The sequence below is a fragment of the Rattus rattus genome, chromosome X, assembly GCF_011064425.1.
Source record: "Rattus rattus isolate New Zealand chromosome X, Rrattus_CSIRO_v1, whole genome shotgun sequence".
Classification (NCBI taxonomy): domain Eukaryota; kingdom Metazoa; phylum Chordata; class Mammalia; order Rodentia; family Muridae; genus Rattus; species Rattus rattus.
In genome coordinates, this window is record NC_046172.1 from 127,928,044 (window position 1) to 127,943,829 (window position 15,786).

The window sequence follows — 15,786 nt, forward strand, 5'->3', positions numbered from 1 at the left end:
GCAAACACACACACACACACACACACACACACACACACACACACACACACACACAGAGCCTGAAACACATTCACTTGCATGTGTACACATAGAACACATTTTTTTTTCTTTTTTTCGGAGCTGAGGACCGAACCCAGGGCCTTGCACTTGCTAGGCAAGCTCTGTACCGCTGAGCTAAATCCCCAACCCCAGAACAAAATTTTAAAATGGTAATCATTTTAAATTTTGAAATTAGAGGAAATGAGGGAGAAACATTGCTTGGGAAGTTATTATTTTAGATCTTTCATCTGTCTTCAAAATTGGTGCTAATTTTCCGTGTAGATTTAAGAAAATTATTGATATGTGAGCAAACATTTAAAGTTTGTTTTTTGTTTTGTTCTTGCAGCAGTGGCTGCTATTGCTCAAGAGAGTTATCCTTATGAAGGAGGCTCATGTCTCTAACAAGGTTCATCCTGACTTTCTGAAGCCAGAGTCTCAGAATACACTGGGTCACCATTGCCTGGAAGACATTTTGACACCATGAGCTGACCTTGTTCAGCATGAAGAGGGGGGGCGGTACTGAGAGACAGTGATGTCTGACTTGACTGGCTATCGAGAGACGTCTCTGTCTCTTCTCACAAGGCCAGGCATGTTTTCTAGTCCAGAGCTTCTGCATGATTCTCAACACCATACTAGTCAGGTGCCATCTCCACAAAGAACTTTTGCTGTGCCTGAGGGCTGCAAAGTCTGTTTCCCCACACTGTACCTAAACACAGTAAAACTCTGAAATAGTGTGCTTTCAATTTGACCCAAGACCCTTTGGTTTCCCTGTGGGATCATGTCCAAGAACAGAGGAAAGGAATCCCAGTTGCTCAATACCATCTATCCTATACTGAATACAGGATTCTGTATGACTTTGCTTAGCCCTCTTATCTATTCCAGCAAAACGTCATGTCTGCAACACTCTGAGGAAATTTGCAATCAGAGATTAAAGAATACATGGATGAGAGGGTACAAATTTATTAACAGAACAAGAGAGGTCAGACTCTAGAATTTACACAATTTGTTTAGAATCATGATACCAGAATCCGCAAACCACAATGAGAGCTTCTTTTATGCTAACATGCATGGCTGTTTCTTTGAGTTTCTCGGAAGCCTCCAACCCCTTCACCACACCTAGGTTGTCTCTCCCAAGGCTGCTTATGACATGCCTGTCATGCTGACATACTAGAGGTCCATCAGTGAAACAAGCTGCCTGCTGTCTGTCAGGTTTCTCATTGTTAAAAAAGGTGGTGCCAGGCATCGCTCTTCAGTTTTGATCTGCCTATGCACAGATCTGAGTGATAGAATGGAAGCTGTCTGCAAACAGAGCCTCCTGGGCAAGTCTGATGTTTTCACAGAACTGAGACAATTCAGGTGGGCAGAGGCCACCAGTTGAGGGTAAATTAGTCACTTTTACATCTTTGTGACCAAAATATCTGACAAGAAAACTTGAGGTAGAAAGGGTTGATTAGAGCTCATGGTTTCTGATGGTTCTGTCAGTCATGACTGGGATGGCATGGTAGAGTTCATAGAGAAAATGTGTGAGAACTCCTCATAGGACTGGTAGATCTAGAAGTGGCCAGCCAACTCTTAGTGACCTACCTCCTAAAGATCCCATTATCTTCAAAGTAGAGGTTAGTCTTGAGATCAAGAGCATAGTAGCAAGTTTTATAACTCCCCGCCACTGAAAGATACTGAAGGGAGAAAACCCCACTATTCTCTTAATACATAGGATGCTATTGCTCCAGATAACAATGGATAGAGAACTCTCAACGTATCAGCTATCTCCCAGCTATCTCATTATCTGTCCAGTCTCTCACACCTCTCTCTCCTAGAAACCAGTTTCTCATTTTCAAGGCCTGTCTTGCTATTATACTCTGTGGAAACCACTCAGCAGCTCCTGGATCAGAACTCTACATCCTTTGGACAAACAAGTCTCAATCATGTTGGTTACAGAACTTCCCAATTCTCTGCCCCTCCAAGGGTACTTTATGCACTACCTTTGTAGATCAACCTTAGTTCTTCTCTGTACAGAAGGCAAGAGTACAGTTTCCTTCCTTTTCTAAACCATGATGATTCTGTAGGCTCTTTTGTAGCTCTTGGGATGGTACCCTCAGTCTGGTTAAAGAGAGAGAGAAAATCCAGTGAGATCAATGAATGTTGCCTGCCTCTAGTGATAGGTCCCTGGCAGACTTAAATCTATAATCATTTCACGATAAACTACAACTATTACCCCTTTCTCATAGCTTTCTGTGAGTCACAGAACAAGGAGAGGGTGTTCTCTTGTGAGCTTCCCATCTGAAAAATTTGTAAATAAATAATGAGTTTTTCTAGATGTAATTGTTTAAATAAAGTTATACTCCTGCTCAATTACAGACCCATTTTGTGTTAACTGTTGACAAAGAATGGAAAGTTAAAACCCCATTGAAAGATGTTATATTCTGCATCCTATGAAAAGGAACTTGTACAATGTCCAGGATATACAGATAATCAAATTCAAAGTTGCTAAAATCATGGTGACATGCTAAGAGGGAGAATGCAGTTTGTGTCTCCTCCTCTAGATCTCTGACTTAGGACAAGGATCAGTCATTTATTGACTCCAAAATCATAAAATGAATCCTTGTATAAGGTGAGAAGTTGGGAAGACAAGAACTGGTATATTCTGTGAATTCAGGAGGATTCCTCTACTCAACATGACACCTATTCAAAGAACTCTATTGTTATCCTAGAAAGAAGTAGAGAAATGCCTGAAGGGGCTGGCACATAGCCCTTTGTGGCATTTTACAGATGACTCAGCTGATCTTGCTTGCCACCTAATGTGACTCTTTCTTAGACTTTGTATTTTAGGAAATGGGACTTCATTGGCAAGTGACAAATCCTATTGACAGTGAAAGATTTTTATGGCCACTGATGCTCACAGGAAACGTCAGAAGACCAAATGGACTAAGGTCATGATTCGTTTGGGCATAATTTCAAAGAAAACTCATCCCCAAACTGATGACTCTCTTCCACATATATAGAACATTTCACTCTCTGCCTATCATTCAGAGAAAAGAATACTGAACCCAACAGGAAATTGATGGCTCTACAGAATAAATAAACTTGGACTTTGCAGATTATTTGGCTCTGCTCTCTTTGGTTGGGATTATGAAGGAATAAATCATCCCAGGCATGACAGGGGTGATATGCTGCTATGAATCAACATATTCGTATGTCACATAGAAAACGTTACTTTTAGAAATTTACACAGAGAACAATGAAGGATTAGAGCACATTAATGAATTAAGTGGCTCTTGTATGTTCTAGAAAGATGCAGAGAAATAAAAATTTCCAGGATAATAAGCAAAAATAAAGAATCATCTGAGGTTTTTCTAGCAGATTCCTTAATGAATTGTTTATTCACTTGCCATTTATTTCGATGAATCTGAGTACAGGATTCCAGAAAAATTAAAGTCTTAGTAGGAAAAGTGAAACATTTTAAATCCTGTGATATATAATTTTGCCTCAGAAGGAATGTAATATGCCTGTCAATCCTTAGAAGGAAGATACCACAAGAACAAAGACATTTGTGCAAAAGTTGAGGGAGAGGAGGGTAGACCCAGGAGAATGATCCTACATTCAGAGATTTGCTACTGAAGCTCTTGTTTAAATTGCTAAGTTGGTTGTTTTGACTCTATGAAATTGTGAATCAAAATATGATAACAGGTTTTGTGTGGGTGCACTCTTCATACATCTTGATAAACATTCCATATTTCCAGACTTTATATAGGAGAGAAAAAGATGTCATGTTTTTGTATATAGACACTTGACATACATTTCATCTTTCTAGTATCTAAGTGATGGCAATATTACCAATATCTTCACTTTTAAAGGTTGGGGTAGAATGATAGAAAGAGTCTGCATCATACCAAACACCAAGGTGTCCACTCTAATCTTGTTTAGATGCATTTGCTTTAAGTTTAGTTTTTGTTTGTTTATTTCAATCCTACTTGAAAAAAGTAACTATAGAGATTTTTTAAAGTGTATGTGCAATGCAAATTACATGTAATCATGCATGTATTGGTTATATTTTAAAATGCTGTTTATCTCATTGGTGGTTATACAGATTCTCAGACAAGTTATCTGTTTTTAAATAATGAGGACATTGAAATACAGTAAAAAATGAAGATCATTGGGATTGAGTTCAACTACATCCCTTTCTACTTCCAGACCTCAGGGTTTGAATTGCCATAAGATATGAAAGCAAAACTCAAAGTTCTCTTCATTCCCTGTTCTGCAACTGCTCAAGTTGATTGTGTGAGGAAAGGAGAGCAAACAAGCACAGATAAAGTTGGGTGTGTAAAATGACCTGGGTCTCATTAAGGTTTAAATGAAGGATGATGTGGCTGACAGCTTTTTCCACACTAGTTCTACAATTGGTTACACCTGCTCTAGAACAGTAATTGCACTTTCTCTAAACCAAAATCAATGCAAAGGAACAATATATGCAGTTCTATTGTTACAGCCAGAGATTGGTTACTGAAGCTGGTTGTTCATCCAGTCTAACAGATCAGTGAGTGATAGGTTCAGTAAGGGATTCTGCCCCAAATAATGAGGTGGGAAGAGACTGAGGAAGAAACTAGACTTCAACATCTGTCTCTGTGTGTATGCGTGTGCATGTGCGAGTGTGTGGGTGTGTGTGTTGCCTGCACACATACACACATGCTCACATGGCATATACATGTACACAATAAGGAATATATATATACATATATATATATATTCATCACACACACTGAAAGAAAATAAATCTAAGCAGAGTCAACTGGTTTACTTGTAGGGAAAATTTGTATGTCTAACAACAACATTACAGACACGAACTTCATCCCAAATTGATAAACTATAAATGTCTAAAGCATTACAGGAAGGGAGCAAGATTGTGTGCAGGCATGTATGTGTGTAAAAGGTAAGCTTTTAGTCTACTCTTGTCAGAGATTGATAGTGCTTTTAACCTGATGCTTTCCTGCTCTGTAAGCCAGCAAGCACAGAGAGAGAGAGAGAGAGAGAGAGAGAGAGAGAGAGAGAGAGAGCTTTTGCTTACTTTCATGGAGTTGTTTTTTACAAGTGTTTACCTCCTTAAACGTGCAGTCATGTTGCCTTGCTTTTTAAAAGGTTATTAAAAAATTGTTCATCAGTGCTGCTTGGCCACCCTAAATTTGTAATGCCTCAAGGTTCAATCCCAAAATGTTCTTAAGTAATCCAGAATGGTTAATTTTGGTGCCTGTGCATGCACATGTACACACACACACACACACACACACACACACACACACACACACACACACTTATTTCCTGGAAAGTTTAAAATGCATCTCCCTTGTGCTGCTGCCATTTTCAATTCTGAGCCAGAGACGACATGTTACATAACTCGGGGTTTCAACAAACACCTGGAAATCAGGCTGTATGTGTCACTCAGATGAGACCAGACATGAGGAGATTGGTAGTGACAAGTGTTGTCACTTCTCTCTCTGACAGCAGGCAAGTGGCAAGCTGTATATACAAGGCATGATACCACACTCCCAGCATCAGAGGGAAAACAAAAAGAAAAGACAGTGAAAAATAATGTTTCAGCAAGAGCTATCTGGGAAAATAATGGCGAATTACACACAATTTAGCTTTGCTTTTAGCTTTCATAAAAACCCAAGAACTATAAACTGAGCAGTTGAGCCCTAATTAAGTCTCCTCTTGATCATTTGCTTGGAAGATCCAATTCTCAGGGTGTTTTCTTAAGAGGCATCCTATAAGCCTCAAATTCAACTGTTCTTTTAATTTCAATTCTTTATTTTTCCCCTTGGGTAAAAGAGAGGTTAATGTGAGCTATTAGGAATTAAAAAACAATTACACAATGAAAAAAATAGTTCAGATGAATTTTAATTAGAGCCCAATGTAGTGGAATTTGAACCCAGCACACCGGACATACATAGCAAGAGTTTTAGCCATTAAGTCTCATGGCCTTTGATTAAACTCAATGGGAATTTAGCAGGATTATTTTGCTGCCTGAGGATAACATGTTTTTTCCATTAATGTCATAGAAATATATCGAGGGACTAAAATATTACTAATAAAAATAAATGTGAAGGTTGTAAATTTTAAACAATGGAAGATACAGAGCCTGTACCTGAATTCTTAAGTGAGTATGTGGCATTTCATTAAGATTAAAGCTGAAAACACATTGTATTATGTGTGACCTCTTTAGAAAAGGAATCTAAATAATTCCAGGATTTGTCATCCTTTGGAGTATAAGAACAGTAAGTCAGGGTCCATGAAACGGTCTGTTGTAGGCTGAGAGACGATCATGGAAGTATTCCAGACAGGGGTCAGATGTGAGGCACCACATGGCTTCCCGGCATCCTTGCTCATTTTACTACCTCACAGTGCTTTGCTTTCCATCCATAAAATGAGGACAATGGAATGTATGAATTTAATCAAAGACTATGACTAAGCCGGTTAATTCAAATCAAGACACACATCAAATTTTTCCCCAAATGGTCAGGTATGTTAAAAGTGAAGCTGAATTCCTGAAGAAATTTGACCTTATTTTCTCCTCAGTAAGTGACTCCATGTTGAACCACTAGGCCTGGTAGCCTTGAGAGATACCCATGTCTTTCATCAAAGCTCAGTCAGCTATTGGAGGGAGCCAGCAGGATTCACACAGTATAACTGAATATGATCAACCAGTAGGGAAAGATAATTTTAAAATGGCATATAAAGATGACAGAATTTGAATAACATCCCTTTTATTTATTTATGCCAAAATCTGTGTGAGTGTAAAATGCCATACCCATCAAGCTTTGTTTATGGTGGCTTTTCTTTAAAAAAAAAAAAAAAAAAAAAAGAGGGGGGGGCGGGAGAGAGGGTGAAGAATGTTGGCTTGAGACTTGCCGCCTGGACCCACTCTGGTTCACATGGCAAGACAGAGGGTCAGAAACGAGTGTAGGCCTCAGTACTCACCTCGCCTACAGCACCCTCATGCCCTGACTTGGCTTGGCTGCCCTGTCTTGCTTGCCACTTCCTACAGCTAGAATCAAGCCAGTGACTTCTCCATGAATAGAGAGATGTGCAATATGTAAAATTCCCCAAGACAATTTTTTATTTATAGCTGTTGCAAAACAATGTTTATACAAAGTTTATTAAATATGTCACCCACATTGATTTATCCCAACCAGTCTCTTCAATCACTAATATTTATGTTATGGATTCAGTTGCAACAATTATTTTATATGCTATAGAGTATGTTATAACTAGGGATTCACCCTGGCAATTATATCAAAGATAAAATGCTTCCTGAGGACCCCGGGGCAGGCCAGAAAGTATATTATTGGACACAAGGTGGTTTAAACTGAGTACCACAGCACTAAATTTAGAGCACTAAATGTGGAGTATCTGATGCTTAAAAATTAAAATGGGTTTCTTGGGGTTCCAGGAGTCCCCTCATTTGTGGGAAGGCAGCGATAGAGCTGCTGTTCATTTTCTTTCCCACATCAAGTCCCAAGGCATGGAAATGCTTCAGTGTCATTTCTGAATTTCTGTGAGCTGTAGCTCTCAGCAGCATTTACCTAGTGCCCAAAGTGGGGCAGAAGAGCTACTCTTGGCTTGCACAAACATTAACAAAGGGAACCAGACACATGTTATTTGCAGCAAGGAACTGGCATCTGCAGAGTGGCAGAAACACTGTTTTTTAAAAAAATCACTAAAAAGCCCAATATAGCCTTTGAAACTGTAGCGTGACAAAGCCCAACAGGAAGCCGGGTGGAGAAGCTTACTTAAAGCCCACAGTTGAATGCGACTTCTGTTTCCTACAAAGCCTAAAAAGCCTTTTGTTTGGCAAAATTAACTTGACAGACGTACTGTGGTTCAGAGTGTAAGGCCTGGGGCAAGATAGAAGGCTGAAGAAAAAAACAAAGAGGCAGTTACTACTTCTCAGAAGGAACTGACTGAGTTCTGTGTACTTTCCCGAAGAAGATGGAGAAAGCTCTGGATGTCTGAATAGGGCAGAGATAGCACTGGAACAACCAGGTAGCAGCTGCGGGAGCAGAGCAACACAGGGCCAAATTTAGTGTAATATTGCTCACAGAAGAAGATCCCCAGATTGTTTGTGTCCTATAGGACCATGATGACAGGGCATTTGGGTCCCACTTTTACAGTGCCTCTAAATTTCAGGATCCATTGAGTCAACAGTCTGCATTGCTATCTAATTGCCATGAGTCCTTAACATCAGAATTCTGGGTGGAGTTTCCTTGGAATTATATATCTTAAGCCATGATAGCATTCAATGACTTCCAGATGCTTTGATAATGATGGTCCACAACGTCAGGACTCACCACAGATTCTCTCCTCTTTGATTTGTCATCATTTTGTATGGAATTTATGACCAGTAGAAATATTGACCTGCCTGTCTGCAGCAGCCTCTGCATGAGACCCTCACCACATACCCAAAAGGAATCATGTATTCCTTTTTATTGACACAGAGAATTGTGAGTGACTTCTGCCAAGTGCCCAGAAAAAAAATCATATCAAGAGCTGAATTACTAATATGCATCTGGTCTGAGGTACAGAGTGAGTCTCCATGTAATTTGACATTAATTAATGCATCATTATTTTAAAGTGTTAATTCAAACTTAGGGCAGTAGTGATGATGAAAAATAAGATTCTAGTATTAGATATTATACTTATATCTTATAAAACTGGTAAAGGGCCCACAAAATCTTTGTCTATTGATTTTGCAAAATATGTTCTTGCTTTCTTCCCTAAAGCCACAACTATCTCAAACTTTAAAATAAATCATGGTAAAAATGTGTACTTATTCTTTAAAACAAGAATATACTCCTTGGAGAACTAAGATATTTTGTGGGTTTTTGATCAACTGTTAACTTTTTTCCATATTTCCTGTTTGACTTTTGCCAATGCCTTATCGCTCACTGATAATCTTTTTGTTGAGTCAAAACTGTTACTATTATTTTGCTGGGGAACAGCTGATGATTGTACCAGGTCCAACAATGTTTCTAAACTGTGCTTAGTGTGTTTTTGATGGTAAAAGTATTTGAAGACCTAAAAATATACAGTGAAGAATGGGTAATTTTTTGCATGTAGCTCTAGGGATTCCTAGATGTCTTGGGTATCATTTTAGCCTACTAATACTACATTTCTATACATTGTGTCTGTGTGTGTACATACAGAACATTTTCTGTTTCCTTAATTCATCTTCAAAATACATAAATTAATCAGAAAGTCCTTCCTATATGTTGTAGATTTCACAGTTCTAACATTTCAAAACTTTGCTGTGATCTATGTGTAATAATACTATAAGATTTCTCTAAATATCTTACTACATTAAATATCTCTTGTTACAGGCAAATAAGGATGAAGCCTAAGGCTCAAATCATAATTCATATTTATGAAGTCTTCCATTCTAATTATTTAGCCATAAACTATTTATAAATACATAGTCATGTTGCAAAATCTGACTAACAGTGCCATTATCTTCTAAGAGTCAGCTCATTCACTAGGCTGAGCTTATCACCACATACTTGTATAGTGATAATATAGTTATAAGTGTTACAATTTTGTTTGTTCTTATAAGCTTTAATATCAACCAGACCTTTTTTGTTTAAAGTCAATATTAGCGATGCAATATTGACATTGGCTGGAGTTCAGATTTTAAATGGTATGTTGCCGCAGACCACCCAGGAGAGTGTGTCAGCAGAGGGACCAAGGCTTGGATTTCAGGTAGAGAACAGATTCGGCACGACAGACGCACACAAACTCGAGGTGTGTGCTGCTGCCAAAAGCTTTACTTCTTGGCATAGATTTAAGCAGTTAGAACAGGTACATCATAATTGGCAATCATCCAGCTCTTATTCATCACCTCACCAAATGTCCCTTGCAAGGAGGAAAGCTGAAGGTACAGTCTAGGAAACAATTCTCAGCCGCAAGCAATAGTTTAGAAAACTGCAGTTATACTGCCAGACTTGTGGGCACCAGATATGCATTCAACATTTACCTTTGTTTTAATAAAGTTTAAACTCTATATTTATGGCTCCTCAGAATAATATGGAAACTTTTGTAACCATTTTAGGTGTGCAAGAACGAAATTCATATTCTCTGACTTGTAAGACTTTCTGTCTTCAAAGAGCCCCTCACAGCCCAACCCTTAAGAAATGGGTCTCCAGGTGGGGCAGTCTCTGCATGGCCTTTCCTTCAGTCTCTGCTCCCCTCTTTGTCCCTGTATTTCCTGTAGACAGAAGCAATTCTGGGTTAAAATTTTGGCGATGGGTGGGTGGCCCCATCCCTCTACTGGGGGCCATACATAATCTCTGGATATGGTCTCTTACAGGTTCTCTCTCCCCTTTGTTGGGTATTTTATTTATTTGTTTCTTTATTCAGAAACATAAATTATCAATAGACAATTCTCTTCCTGGTGTGTTGGATTCACTAGCACTTGTTATACCCTTTTAAAGTCTCTCTCTCTCTCTCTCTCTCTCTCTCTCTCTCTCTGTGTGTGTGTGTGTGTGTGTGTGTGTGTGTGTACACCATACTAATCTGTATTATGGCACTAAAATAATCTCAAAAATAGGCTTTCTTTTTCAGCTAGGCTTCACAATTTACCTAGTGGAAAGTATGTTTGAATCAATGGACCTGGCGTATCATTAGACTTCTTGAGTCAAAGTAAATGAAATGTGAAGAGTCATAGCTCTTCCAAAGGATAAAGACTGATTCCAATACTAAAAATTTTAAGGATGGAAGGAAGGTTACATTAGGTTGTTTTATGTAATGGTGTTTGCTTTAGAATTGCAGAAAATGGTAGTGGAATCCTGCTATACTCACAGATCATTGACTAGCCTAATTGTCGTTGGAGGGGCATCGTCCAGTAACTAAGGGGAGCAGATGTAGAGGCCCACAGCCAAACATTATGCAGAGGCAGGCGAGCCCTGCATGAGAGTGGGTGGGGGATTGGTAGGAGCCACAGGGGTCAAGGACACCACAGAATCAACTTCACAGGGCTCATAGGGGATCACAGAAACTGAAGCGACAATCACAGACCCTGTATGGATCTGAGCTAGGTCCTCAGCATATACCTGATGGTTGTATAGCTGGGTCTTCATGTGGGACTCCCAACAATAGTAGTCTGGGTTATCTCTGACTCCTGCCTGCTCTTAAGACCCTTTCCCTCCTACTGAGTTACATCGTCCAGCCTTGATATGAGGGTTTGCGCCCAGTGTCATTGCAACTAGATATGCAGCGTCCAGTGTTATTGCAACTAGATATGCAGCGTCCAGTGTTATTGCAACCGAGTTATGCAGCATTCGGTTGCGATCCCTGGGAAGTCTACTCTTTTTCAAAGGAAAAACGGAGAAGGGGTGGATCCGGAAGAGAGGAGAGGGGGTGTGGCAAGGGGGTCAAAGGAAAAAACTGGAGGACTTTTTATGTATTTTGAAGAAAAACTGATATAAAAATTAAAACCTCATAAGCCAATTTTATATACTTAGTATAGTAAGACAGCTGTAGAACTAGTACGTTTTAAATTAAATTTTTATTTTATTTTTTGCATGTGGGTCTTTGTATGGGGTATTTGTGCACCACTTGTGTTCAGAGGATATCACTGGATCCCCTGGAACAGAGTTACAAAGGGTTGTTAGTCATCATGTACATGCTAGGAACAGGACCCATATCCCCATGAAGTGTAGCCTGTGCTCTTAACCCATGATTCCTCTATCTCTCCAAACCAGAAGAGGTTTCTAAAGCAAACAACAACAACAACGACAGAACGGGACAAAGATATTTCAAAGAAAACAATGATAATGAAGTCACACATTTCTTATGTGTTTAGTTTTGGTTTTGGTTTTTTCTTGGCTGAATGTTACTCTGCGTCATCTCCTGATTGCACAGTAAGCACTGTTTTTCACATTAAACTCTTCTTATTTCAAGCATTACTGTACTTAGTGCCTAATAAATGGACTTAACTAATTTGCCTTTTTCTTCCATTTCCTAAACTGTCTTTACACTACCAAAACAATCTTTAGAATGTAGATTACTTTAGACTACAAGAAGTTCTCAATCCCAGAACTTCTTCCAGAAGCACGCACGTGAAAGAAAAAAAGAAAAAAGAGTAGAGCTTTCTGCCATAGACATACAAAAGTAAAGTCATATAAACAAACAAAACATAGTAAGTCAGCTGTATTTTGCTCGGCAATGAATGCTTAAGTACCTGTTCCTTTAGCAATAGTGGAACAAGCCCATCAAGAGACTTACAGCAGGCATATATGCATCAAAAACATTGAACTTTGAAGGCAAGGTGGCCATTACCAAAAGCATGAAATGCTTCTGTCTTGTCTTGTAGCAGGTAACAGATCAGTTATTACGACTTCTTTCTCTTCTTCGTTTAAAAGCCACAAACTGAAGGTGTTGGATGTTTCTCATGACCAGGGAGAGTTGATCAAGGAAGTTGTTGATGGAAATTCGGAAGAGAAGAGGGTCTTCCGTAGTCCACCTACTACATGTGAGAAAGAGACACCGTCAGGGAAACGATCGAAGGGATCTGTTCGGCCCAGCACGCCATGCCTTCCCACTCACGCCTAACTCTCCCAGGCCTCCCTCAGCAAGCCCCTGGTGCACACACCGCCTCCCAACCCTGAGGCCTCCCCCGCTCCAGAGTTTTGGAAAACTGACACAGCTAAGATACTGTCGTTCACAGTGTACTCCTGTGGAACCATTAAGAGTTGACGCTGGGCGTTGGCGACCAGGGACCTGCGTGCCATGTCTGCCTCCACAGCAGAAGAGAAAGGCACTCTCACAGAGCTGGGAGAAGGTAATGGTTAAGGTACCACCCACCTCTAGGTTTCATATTGCTCTGTGGCCTGGTATACTTCCGAGGTCTGTCTGGCACCGTCCTCTTCTGTCGTCCAAGACCAGGACTACCCCCGAACCATCTCTCTGACTGTGTGAAACAAGCCTCACCCGCCTCCCACCTCCCCAATGGTTCATGTTTTCGTCTACGCCCTGAAATCTTCCCAGGCTCAGGCGACACCCTGTCCCGCCAGCATGACATTTCTTCAATGCAGAATGTACTCCTCTGTCTCTTCCCCACCCCGCTGCCAGTCTTCCTGCTCACCCACCCAAAGCCCCCGCCCCCACCCCACCCCACCCCACCCCCTGTTTTCGTTTCTCATTTTATCCTCCCCTGGCTTCCCTGCAGCCCCTGCCACCGTCTCCCCGGGAAAGGATACAACTCCAGGAGCCGACTTGTAGTTGTTGCAGCGTCTCCGCTGGGTCCAGGGAGAAGTGGCACCTGCTCCTCCTGGGGAATGATGGCGGCCTCTTCAGCTGACACTCCTGACACTGCGGGGCTTCCCCGGCCGGAGCTGCCCCGAGCGGCCTGACTGCGGGCATCTTGTGGGCTATTCGGACGCGGGGAGCTGTCGTGGTCAACCTCAGTCGCCGAACTCTGAGACCTAGGATGGGCATCGGCAGCTTGAGGCCTATGCCGCCCATCCTCGCCGCCTTCGTCAAGCCCCGTTCTGCCACCTGAGTCGTCCTCGTCTGGACCCTGCATTGGCGGTCCTGACTTTTCACGCGGCGATCCTGGCTCCAGCGACTGCACCGCTCAGGCTCAGCTGCGCAGGTGAGGTGGCGGTTACAACCCTCTAACACCCACCACACCACGTGTGTGCCCACTGCGCTTGCGCAGGTGAGTTCTCGCGAGGGTTGGTTCTGGGCTGGGCTACCGCTCAGCTCTTGGTGGGTTTCTCTGGGAACCCTACGACGCCTGGTCTGTATCCCAGGCCTCTCCTGGGTGGCTTGTACTGATGGAACCTTCCTCTTCTTCGTTTTCTTTTACTGGATGGATATTTTCTACATCTACATTTCAAATATTATCCCCCTTCCCGGTTTCCCCTCCGGAAAGCCCCTATCCCTTCCCCCCCCCAGCCTCTGCCTCCATGCGGGCGCTCCCCCACCCACCACCCACTCCCACCCTCCTCCCCATACTGGCGTTCCCCTACACTGTGAGGTCCAGCCTTCCCAGGACCAAGGGCTTCTCCTCTCTCCCATTGGTGCCCACCAAGGCCCTCCTCTGCTACCTGTACAGCTGGAGCCATAGGTCTGTCCACGTATAGTCTTTGGGTAGTGGTTTAGTCGCTGGGAGCTCTGGTTGGTTGGCATTGTTGTTCGTATGGGGTTGCAAGTCCCTTCGGCTCCTTCAGTCCTTCCTCTAACTCGTCCAGTGGGGACCCCGTTCTCAGTGGAATGGTTGGCTGCGAGCATTCACCTCTGTATTTGTCACGCTCTGGCAGAGGCTCTCAGGAGACAGCTACATCCGGTTCCTGTCAGCATCGCCCCTTTGCTTCATCCATCTCACCTAGTTTTGGTGGCTGGATATGTATGGGCCACATGTGGGTCAGGCTCTGAATGGCCGTTCCTTGAGTCGCTGCTCTAAAATTTGCTTCCATATCCCCTCCTATGGTTATTTTTTCCCCTTTTAAGGAGGACGGAAGCATCTGCAATTTGGTTGTCCTTCTTCTTGAGCTTCATGTGCTCTGTGGATTGCATCTTGGGTAATTTGAGCTTTTGGGCTAATACCCACTTATCAGTGCATGCATACCATGTGTTTTTCTGTGACTGGGTTACCTCACTCAGGATGATATTTTCCAGTTCCATCCATTTGCCTATGAATTTCATAAAGTCATTGTTTTGATAGCTGAGTAATATTCCATTGTGTAGATGCACCACATTTTCTGTATCCATTCCTCTGTTGAAGGGCATCTGGGTTCTTTCCAGCTTCTGGCTATTATAAATAAGGCTGCTATGAACATAGTGGAGCACGTGTCTTTGTTATATGTTGGGGCATCTTTTGGGTATATGCCCAGGAGAGGTATAGCTGGGTCCTCAGGTAGTGCAATGTCCAATTTTCTGAGGAACCTCCAGACTGATTTCCACAGTGTAGTACCAGCTTGCAATATATAATTCCCTCAAGTTTTTCCACCATCAAGTGTGGAGAAACCACCTCGTTGGCACATAGAAAGCATGAAACTTCAGGAGCTCACTGCAGCAGCGGTAGTGCATGGTGTTGCAAGAGCACCTGCGCGAGCACCTCTGGCTTGTGTCCGGCATACACAAAGCTGTTGGGACCCTGAGAGATGGTTCCGCTGAGATACTCTACCCAGACTTTCCCCCCTGAACTCAGACCTTTGCACACAAAGATGCCCATATTGGTCACTAGGCAGACATTAATTAATGACACCGATTAGTGTGGCTGAAAGAGAAAGCCCAACACAACTTTAGTGCTGGCCAAGATCGGAGACCAATCTTTCTCACCTCCCTGTACTCATTCATGTTCCTAAGGCTGGACCCAGTGCTACGGATGGGATGGCACGGGGTGGGATTGTCTCAGAGGCATTCGCTTCTCTCCCAGAACTGGGCGACGGATGGAGGAAATGTCAGCAGGACGATCACAGGAGCATTTGTCCTATGGGCACTAACAGCGTTTTCAAAGACCCGGAAATCATTTGACACAATGTGAGGCATGGCGTCGAGGAACCATCCGCTAGGGCAGTGGCCTTAGGTTGGAGTCTGTGGCAGGAAACTGGGGAGCGTAGTGGTTTCCCCATTTACAGTGAAGAAAGATGTGCTTTAAGGGTGAATAAAGCATGCTCTGTTCATGCTCTTGAAGGGCAGGGCTGAAACCGGTGCCTACAAGTGGTGTTTCCTGCCATGCGATGGTGTTGAATTGGT

At 42.2% G+C, this 15,786-nt stretch overlaps 1 protein-coding gene across 1 annotated transcript; it reads right to left on the reverse strand.

The window, feature by feature from the left end:
* Positions 1–11,571: 11,571 nt before the first annotated feature.
* On the reverse strand, positions 11,572–13,669 carry LOC116888815 (EKC/KEOPS complex subunit LAGE3-like). The gene is made up of 4 exons (XM_032890094.1): positions 13,284–13,669; positions 12,727–12,855; positions 12,364–12,550; positions 11,572–11,668 (listed from the first exon to the last, which is right to left on the reverse strand). The coding sequence occupies exons 1-3, from the start codon at positions 13,607–13,609 to the stop codon at positions 12,409–12,411; spliced, it is 597 nt and encodes a 198-aa protein (XP_032745985.1). The 5' UTR covers positions 13,610–13,669; the 3' UTR covers positions 11,572–11,668; positions 12,364–12,408.
* Between the last annotated feature and the right edge of the window lie 2,117 nt (positions 13,670–15,786).